The following is a 10,347-nucleotide window of genomic DNA, read 5'->3' on the forward strand; positions in this document are numbered from 1 at the left end:
TGGAACTCTCTGGGATTCTAACGGATCACATATTAAGATTCCATCAAGGAAAGAAAAATAATCAGACAAGGCATCTCTATGAAGGTCTCCTGGGGCTGCCAACCAGACAACAAGATGAGCAAGAAGCCAGTGCTTCTGGTGATGAAATTGTCTCGTGTAAAGCCAGCCCCTGAGACAAAAAGACAGAGACGTGAGCAGTCCTTGTGAATTATACCAGACGAAAACGGGCTAATGCCACCAACACTGATGAGGAAACCAAATAAGAAAGCAAAGCTCAGGTTCTTGTGTTTTAGGCCTGGCTGGACTCTAGAGATATTCTGATAAACCACTAAACTTTTCTATGTTTCTCTTTGTCTTATTCTAAGCCCCCATACTCATGATCTCAAATGTTCTTTGTAAAAGAACACCTTGAAATATAAAAATATTAATACCTAGACTTACAATGAGAAAACTAGATCTGTCATAGATCTGTCTGCAACTAGTGATGGTGTCAGAACTATAACCGAGACTCCTTAATGTTAGGTCCCTGTTCTTTCTGTCCCATGACTCCAGTCCGCCATTCCACCATAAATTACACTCCCTCTTCTTTCCATCTACTGAAGGCCTAAGAAAGAGTCCTGCATTTATCTGCAGAGAAAAGAGACACCCTTTGATAAGTAGGCACCTATCTTAGTGCTGTCTGGCTCCCTAGAGGGTCATAGATCTTCTGACTCCCTATGAAATAGAATTTTCATAAGTAGGCATGAAAAATGTCAGCTATACCATCAGGTCAAGAAGCCCTCAGGCCTAATGCCTAACAGAGTTCCTAATCCCTGACCATATAGGTTGGATTTCCTCTGCAAGAGAGGGTGGGACCCCTACTCCAACCTGTAACTCTGTCCCATCCTATGGTATCATGTCCTCTACTAAACTCCTATGCAAAAGACAAAGTCTGAGAATAATAATTGATAACATCTAGTGAGGACTGCTTTGTATAATGGTCATTCTAAGCACTTTATGTGAATGAACTCCTTTACTTCTACAACAACCCGGGAGGCATGGGCTATTATTATCCCCATTATATAGACAAGGAGACAAGGAAACTAAGGCCTGGAGGGAGTAAGTAGCTTGTGTAGGTCACAGGGCTGGAAAGTGTTAGAAGCTGGAATTCAACAACAGGCAGTCTAGCACCAGAGCCCATGATCTTCACAGCATAGCACAGGGCCTTCACAGCAGGAATGCACTGCAGCCCTTGGGACGAAGGATAGGGCTCTTCCACACTGCTCAAATCTCCCGCAATTTACTGCTCTACTTACTGTGGACCGATACGGTCTCCTATCTGCCACCCAGGCACCTTTGCCATTCTGTTCACTCAGCCTCCCTCCACACCGGCTTCAGCACAAATCTGTCCATGCCTCTTCCCTGCTCAGAAGCCCTCTTTGGCTCCCCATTGCCTAAGTGGGAAAAGTCTCAATTTCTTAGCCTGGCATTTATACCCTTCCAAAATGTGGCTCCAGCTTACTTTAAGTATGATCATTCTTTTCAGGCAAAAGGAGCATCTGTCTTCTTTCCTGGATATGCCCTTCATGTCCCACTTTCATCTCCTATACTGCATTGGCCTCTCTGCCTACAGTGGTCTGCCCCACTTAATAGTTCCCATTTTCCCTTGAGAAGAATTTCAGCCTGACGCCCCCAGCTGATAGGGCTGGACTTAGAGAAGCTGTGAAGTTAGACATGGTCCTTAGTGGTTTTAGTTCAAACTTCCCATTTTATAGATGAAGAAACTGAAGCTCTTCAAGGATATAGATTATTATTTGTTCTCTGGATGGGGACCGTTATTTTAAAACACTCCATAGTGCCTAGAGCCCAGCAAGTGAAGAGATAAATGTTGAACTCTCCAGGGAAGCATTTCTCCCTGGGAGTGGCCTTGGGACTCCCTGTATCTAATCTCCCTCCGGGCCTGGGTACTCCAACCTCTGACCTGTTCAATGCTCCTCTCTGGGGTTGGTGTCTGGTATCTGCCTGTGTAGGAAACCATACAGTGGTTTTCAAATTTACACTTAAATTTGAAAACCACAGTGAGTTTTCAGAGGCTGCACCACGGGTGCCACTTAGTAGAGTCCCAGTACCTGAAGTTTCCCTTCCCCCAGCCACCACTTCCGCCCCTGAGCTTGAGGCAGAGGCTTCTGGGAGTTTAGATGGGTGAAGCTGATGAGGCCGGCTTCTTGGATGTCCCCGGATAACCTGGAAGGAGCCTTTCTTCCCAGAGTTTCTCCAAGGCTGAGTGAAGGACTCTGCTCTCCAACCCCACGCCACAAGCCTGTACAGCTCTCTGGAGCCTCTACCAAATAAGCAGTCATCTGACCCAGAAGAAACAGGCAGGGGAAGCAGGCAGATGGGTGTCTTTTTGGACAGGAGTGGAAGAAGGCATGCTGGGCCAGGCCAGAGAGGGCGGGTGTTCCTTCTATGAGGCCAACTCTCTACATGGAGGGATGAAGTCCACTCCTTGAAACACTGGGACTGTGGCACACAGAGCCAACTGGGCTAACCACCACCTAGGGGATGCAGAAGTGTTGGGGGATAGACAGCAATCTGTGCCCAGTGGGAGAGGGCATGGGCTGGGCAAAGCCAACTGGGCAGCGTGCCCACTTTCCTCTCCCGCTGCCTCCTCCTCCCTGCCCAGCTGGCCCTGCAGCTAGCAGAGGAAGTCACTGAGCCCTAGGACCTTGGGTCAGTGTACCCCGCCTGTGGCCGCCCTGCAGGCTCCTTCAGCATCTTCCTGTGCATGGATCTCAGGCCACCTGACCTTCCCCCTGCTGGGGACCCCTTGCCCACACCTACCCACGCCGTGTCGCTCCTTGTCAGTTTTGCGCCAGGGGGCCATGGCTGGGCCAGGGGAGCTGCGGGCTCCTTGCGTCCTCCTGTGGGGAAGCAGCCAGGGGGTGGCTAGGCGCTCCGCAGAGCCCCACTTCCTTCCTCTTTTCAAACTCCCTCTCAGGACCCGCCCTCCTCTCCCCAGGGTGCCCTGCTCCTCCTCTTCCTCCCTCCCATTGGGCTGGGGCATGTTAGAAAGCTAGTGGCTAGCAGGCCAGAAGGCCCCCAGCAAAACTTGGGGGGCACCTCCAACTTGTTCCTCCCCAGGCAAGTGGGCAGAAGCTAAGCAGGTACTTGGCCACCCAGGCCACCACCACAAATGCAGAAGTTCCGGGATAACAGCTTAGTGACTGAACAGAATTCTCTCCCACAGCTACCCAGCAGGAACTTTGGTATGTGATGTGAATTCAAATCCACACTTTAGAGAGTAGAGCTCAGTGGTAGAGCATTTGACTGCAAATCCAAACTCTATTGCTTATATTGCCTATGCCAGTAGGACAAACTATGTCACTTTTTTCTAAGATTCAGTTTTCTTTTTTTTTTTAAGATTTTATTTATTTATTCATGAGACACACACACACACACACACACACACACACACACACACACACACAGAGGCAGAGGGAGAAGCAGGCTCCGTGCAGGCAGCCTGACGCAGGACTCCATCCTGGGTCCCCAGGATCAGGCCCTGGGCCGAAGGCGGCACCAAACCGCTGAGCCACCCGGCTGCCCTAAGATTCAGTTTTCAACTGTAAAATGGGATACTAGTATGTACTTCATATGATTATTGTGAGGATTAGAGGAGATAATGTATACAACAGGCGACACATAACAGTTAAATATACACCTACAGAGGACGTCATTTGAGTCTTTTATCCTATTGGTGCCATAGACCCATTTGAAAATATGATAAAAGGGGCACTTGGGTGGCTCAGTGCTTGAGCGACTACGTTTGTTTGGCTCAGGGTGTGATCCTGGAGTCCTGGGATCGAGTCCTACATCAGGCTCCCTGCAGGGAGCCTGCTTCTCCCACCGCCTACGTCTCTGCCTCTCTCTCTGTGTCTCTCATGAATAAATAAATAAATAAAATATTAAAAAAGGAAAGAAGATATGATAAAACCCTAGAAAACTCTCCTCTGTACACAAGCACAGGATTCACCAACAATGTTAGGAGGTAAAGGTGCTCTGAGAGCCAACAGCAGTTGCCCCCAGAAAAGAGTCCTAGAGTTAGGCTAATCAAGACACTTTTTGGAAAAATCTCATTTTTGCTTTGGAAACAGATGCTAGCACGAAACAAAAAACGTCTCTTTGACCCACATTGATAAGACTGAATTAAAGTCTTCCTGGATTTTCTTTATTCGTAACTCTCACTGGGGCACCTGGGTGGCTCAGTGGTTGAGCATCTACCTTTGGCTCAGATTGTGATCCCAGGGTCCTGGGATGAAGTCTTGCATCAGGCTCCCTACAGGAAGCCTGCTTCTCCCTCTGCCTGTGTCTCTGCCTCTCTTTCTCTGTGTCTCTCATTAATAAATAAATAAAATCTTTAAAAAAAAGTAACCCCATTTCCCCTTTCTGCCTTACACTAGAGTGTCAATATAAATAGATTAGGCAATGTCATAGCTGCCTGTCAGCTATGGCAAAATATTAACTTCATTTTATCTAAAGTTATTTCCTTTATGGTTTTGTAGCAGCACAGATTAGGTAGAATCTTTTGTAGTGAGCAGTTGAATCAGCCAGGATTCCCCCAAAGAAACAGAACCAGTAGGAGAAATATATAAACATAAAGATATGTATTGCTAGGAACTGGCTTATGTGAATGTGAGGCTGGTTAGGCACATCCCAAATCCATATGGCAGGCTATCAGGATGCGCAGGCTAGACCTTCTCAGGCAGGAGCTGAAGCTGCTGTCCACACAGCTGGAATTTCTTCTGTTTCAAGGAAGATTCATTTTTAAGGCCTTCCAACTGATTGGATTGGTCCTACTCAGACTATCAAGAATAGTCTCCTTTGCTTACTTGAAGTCAACTGATTGTAGATGTTAATTACATCTACAAAATGCTTCCACAGCAACACTTAGATGGGTGCTTGATTGAATAATTAGGTCTGTAGTCTCACCAAGTTAACCATGAAACTTAATGATTTCAGCACTATTGTAAATCAGACTATACATCAGAGGTTGGTGAGGTTCTTCTGTGAAGGATCAGATAGTAAATATTTCAGTCTTTAGGTAAAATCAAGGATATTATGTAGTACATATAGGTACATGTTAGGTATTATATAACAAGAGAGATAACAAATTTCCACATATTTTATTGATAAAATTCAAAATTTTATATTGGTAATTGAGTATATTCTTTTGTAATTAAGTCTAGCATTGAGAAAAATAAATTTGGGGGGAGATTACACTGCACTTCACTGCAGTTAAAAATTAGTGTTCCCTTTAATCAAAATTGATTGTAAATACTCATGTTAATGCTAATCTGAAACAAAATTTTACAGTGTTCATCTTTTCCCACAGGTGAAATATAGTGAAGAATTAATTTTCTTCAGTAAGAGGCTGATATTTGTCCGTAGCTACTGAGAATTGGTCTTAGGCCCTTGGAATGTCATGGTTTGCTAGGATACTTAGGTCACACCAAATAGTAGTCTAAAAATATGATTCAGGCTTGGGCCTGACTATGCCAGATATACAAAACAATGTTATTTGTGTTTGCCACATGGTATCAGGTGACCTGGAGGTTGAAATCAACTCTGTGGACAATCAATCAATCAAATCATACCCATGTGATAAAGCCCTAATACAAACTCTGGAAACAGGTTTGAGTGAGCTTTCCTGGTTAGCAGTATTCCACAACATATCATCACACATTAATGCCAGGAAAATAACACGTCCTAACTCCATGTGGAGAGGACAATGGAAATGTTTGGTACTTCCCTGGACTCTGCTCTATGTACTTCTTCCCTCGATGGAATTAAATCTGTAACTTTTCCCAGTAATGAATAGTAACAGAGCATCACAGCTTTCCGCGAGCTCTCAGAGTCTTTCTAGTGAAAGATGACCCTGAAGATGGTTTGGGGATTACCCCAAACTTGCAGTTGGTGTTAACAGTTAGAGTAGTGCGTAACTTTCACACTTAGTAGTTGGCTATGTCTGTGGCTATGTCTCACAGTTGACTAAAACTCTCAAAAGAAGGTACTGCCAAATACTGGAATTAATCCATGAGCATAAGATTTTATTAAGCATTTTCATTGCTTGGAAGGCATTTAGAGAATTTTATTAAATCTTATTTTGATGTTTGCCTTTTAGCATGTCATTATATTACAAATAAATCACTTCCAGTTGAAGGTTATAATTACTCAGTTAAATGGATTTTGAAATTTAAACCTTTCTTTTGTACTTGTATTGAGGTCTGAAAAATATTGTGGGAACTACAGTTTGAGTTGGGAAAATATGTTCACCGAAAACTTGCTTAGTATTGGAAATTTCAGTTTTCATTTTAAGTTTTGACAGCATAGGAAATTTTTAAAGCAGCTTGACGTGTGATTTTAACAGTAATTATCATCAAAATGGTTTTATCACAGAGCTCTGTATATAATCATTGTTTTGCTTTGAATTTTGGTTGAATCCATTAAGAATCATTATGACAGAGCCACCTTGGGGGGGTTCAGTCAGTTAAGCATCTGACTTCAGCTCAGATCATGATCTCAAATTCCTGGGATTGAGCCCTGCATGAGACTCTCTCTCCCTCTCTTTCTGCTTCTCTCCCATCTGGCTCATGCTCTCTCTCGTCTCTGTCAAATAAATGAATGAAGTTTTTTTTTTAAAAAAGAAATCATTATGATGTCTCCAGTAACAGCTAATTTCCAAAGTCATCCACTGTTCAATAATAGTGGTTGAAGCTTGTTCTTGTTAAGAAAAATTTCAGGCTCAACTCCGAGCTCAAAGTCACAGGCAACTTATTATTGTTAAGCCATCGAATGTCTATGAGTTGGTAAGGTAAGTCAGGATATTCTGTTTCTATTTTTGACAAAAGTTCACAAAACAGACAATGATTATGTACAAAGGTTATGTGAAAAGCTAATGAAATTTGCCTTTGATACAATTGATTCAATAACACATGATAGATTCAAATACTTTCTATAAAGTACCTTCTGATGACTATTGAAATAAATTATCATAGGCTTTGTAAATTGTAAATTCATCCAAAAAGCCTTTATTTGCTCCACACATATTTTTACCATTAAAAGTTGTAACACATCTTAGCAGATTACACTTCAGGTTGTACTGAGTTTAGTGTTTCCTGCATGTCTTTGAAAATATTTTTGCCTATAGTTTTTCCACATGGCCTATTCATAGAAATGAAGTTTTTATTTACTTCAATCTCAGCACTGACTCATCAAATAACAATGGTGCTATGTTGGTGAGACATCTGTCAACTTATCAAGAGCCAAGGAAAACCACTAGAAACTGTTTGCCTTGCTCTTATTTTTTTTTTTTAAGATTTTATTTATTCATGAGAGACAGAGAGACAGAGAGAGAGAGAGGCAGAGACACAGGCAGAGGGAGAACCAGGCTCCCTGCAAGGATCCTGATGTGGGACTCGATTCTGGATCCTAGGATCAAGCCCTGAACTGAAGATAGACACTCAACTGCTGAGCCACCCAGGCGTCCCATTTGCCTTGCTTTTAAATTGATTGATTATTAATGTAGCTTCCAATGTCTTCAATTCTTCAGGCAACCACTAATATCAAAAGACTAATAGTCTTAAACTACTTTATTTTTTCAGACACATTTGATCTGCTGCTACAACCTAATGTGAAGAACTACTGTCAACAGATGTCTTTCCTCATGTGATTAGTAAATAAGCCACTTGGAAACTTATTTTAATTGCATTTTCATTTTATTTACATGAAGAAATTTATACCATGGTGACAAATTCTGTTTTAAATTTTCTAATTTTTCTGGCCATTGCTTTCTTGTGGTTGAGGGTGTTGTGATGAGTGCTTCCTCCATTATACTGCATTATTTTAGCACAGTTATTGTGTCACTGCATAGTAAACACACTGCTTTCCTGTCTAATCCAATAACAAAATAACCCACACTCCATTGTACCTTAATACCATAACATTTGGATCTCACTACTCTTTCCTACTCCTTCTCCTTCTTTCTTCTTTCTTCTTTTTCTTCTTCTTCTATTGACATGATGGCTATTGCATTGGTCATTAAAATAAAATAAAATGTTGCTGTACAGAAAAATGTATGGCACTTGAAACACTGTGGAGTTACAACCACATACTTGAGATTTGTAGGCTGCTGAACAGCATTGCAAAGCAATGAAACCACCATAAATCTTTTGTTGCAAGTTCTCAACTTTGCCATCATAGCATCAAAGCAGCTGTAGATGATATGTAAATGAATGAGCAAGGGTGTGTTCCAGTAAAATCTCATTCATTTAAAGATGATGAAATTTGCAGTTCATATAATTTTCATATGTCATATAATATTCTTCTTTTTATTTCTTTTCAACTATTTAAAAATATAAAAACTATTCTTAGTTCATGGTCCATATAAAAACAGCTAGTGAAAAAAAAAAAACAGCTAGTGAGCCAGATTTGGCCTATGAAACATAGTTTGCCATCCCTTGCTATACACAATTTTATCATCTTCATAAACCAGAGCCAAGTGATCTAAAAGATCCCTGTTTTTTCATCTTAGTTTTCTAACATATACACAGACAAGTCCACATCAACAGTATCATAAAGTACTTGGTGGGGGGCTTAGGGTAGGTGCTGATGTCAGAACATAAATAAGGTATGAAGAGTGTTAAAGATATTTTCCTCATTTAGCTTGTGATAAACCTAAAGTAGGCTTCTTTTCTTTAGTATATGCACTGCCAAAGCAAGCACAAGGCATCTTTTTTAAAAATATGTAACATTAAACAAACAAATTATTGAACATATTAGAAACTGCTTGTAGTCAAGGGAAATGAAGTTTAGGAAGTTATTTTGACTAAAGGTTAATTAACTTCTTAAAGGAGTGGTTTTAATATAGAAATCCCTAAACTTCATACCAATTAGCATATGGTTTTTGTATTTCCGAAATATAGAATTTTTATTATGGTTACTGATTATATGGCACCATGAAAAATTTTGGCAAGTGAGACTGATGGTCAAATATAAAAATCTGACTAAACTCTCTTAAAGAATTTATAATTGTCTTGGTCATATAATTTTGTTAAACACCATCTGGCTATTTATTAAAGCCAGATATTATTAGGTAGTGCACTATTCATGACTGTAATTTCACAGACTCTGAGTGATGAACAAGGACTTCTCTGGTCAAGACCCTCCTGAGATCCAGATCCATGTGTCCAACTTCTTCCTGGACCTCCTCTCCCCATTCCATTTAGATCTCCATTTCCAAAACCAAGCTCATCATCATAGCCACATCTCAGACCTGTCCTTCTTTGGGTGATTTCTATCTTATGTACCAGGTAAAGTGACCAGACTCTGTGTTTCAATTTATGTGCTAGAATCCCAACTCCATCACTCACCTGTGTACTTTGAAGCAAAATATTTAACTTTTCTAAGCATATTTTTTCCTAAAGATAAAATTGCTAACATTTACTGAGCATGCCAGTCTCCGATATCCATTATCCCATTTAGTTCTCAAAGTAGCCCTATGAAGTAGGTATCATTATTATCACATTTTTTAAAGTTTTTTTATGTTGTTTTTATTTTCATTCATTTCAATGTATCTTCTGATTTTCCTAGGGATTTTTTTTCTTCTTTTTTTTTTCCCTAGTGATTTCTTCTTTGATCCTTTGGTTGTTTATGGTTATGTTGTTTAATTTCCACATATTTGTGATTTTTAGATGCTGCAAGCTCCTAACTAGAACTTTGAGTTCTTTTTTTTTTAAGATTTTATTTATTTATTCATGAGAGACATACACAGAGAGACAGAGGCAGAGACACAGGCAGAGGGAGAAGTAGGCTCCATGCAGGGAGCCGGACATGGGACTCAATCCCGGGTCCCCAGGATCAGGCCCAGGGCTGAAGGCAGAGCTAAACCGCTGAGCCACCCGGGCTGCCCTATAATCCCATTTTGTAATAAGTAAACAGAGGCCAGATTGCTGAGACCCTTTCTGTAGTGACCACTATGACTACTTATGAGTGGTATCATCCACTTTCCCTTTTGCTCAGGTCAGAAACTTAATCTCCCTTTTACTCCACATGATCATCTTAAAAAGAGCTCTTGGATCTGCCCTCTCCTCCATGTGCTACCTCATCAAGATCCTCATTTGAAACTTGGACTTGAGCACCCTGCCTACAGTCTTGCCACCTTCCAGTCTCTTCATCATGTTACATCCAGGATACTTTGCCCATGCAAAGTATTTGTGGTCTCATCAAATTCCCGAATCATGCTAGAAAAGATAAACAATGCAGGTGTGTGGTAAGGTGGGAGATTTTACTACCTTTGTGTAATAAACACAT

General features: G+C 41.2%; 1 protein-coding gene across 1 annotated transcript in view; it reads right to left on the reverse strand.

The window, feature by feature from the left end:
* Window positions 1-2,961, reverse strand: part of DOCK2 (dedicator of cytokinesis 2) — a 397,914-nt gene extending 394,953 nt beyond the window's left edge. The window contains exon 1 of the mRNA XM_025434190.3: window positions 2,821-2,961. Within this exon, the coding sequence (XP_025289975.1) occupies window positions 2,821-2,863 (43 nt within the window). The 5' untranslated portion in view covers window positions 2,864-2,961. The remainder of the gene's footprint in view (window positions 1-2,820) is intronic.
* Between the last annotated feature and the right edge of the window lie 7,386 nt (window positions 2,962-10,347).

This window comes from Canis lupus, chromosome 4 (genome assembly GCF_003254725.2).
Source record: "Canis lupus dingo isolate Sandy chromosome 4, ASM325472v2, whole genome shotgun sequence".
NCBI lineage: Eukaryota > Metazoa > Chordata > Mammalia > Carnivora > Canidae > Canis > Canis lupus.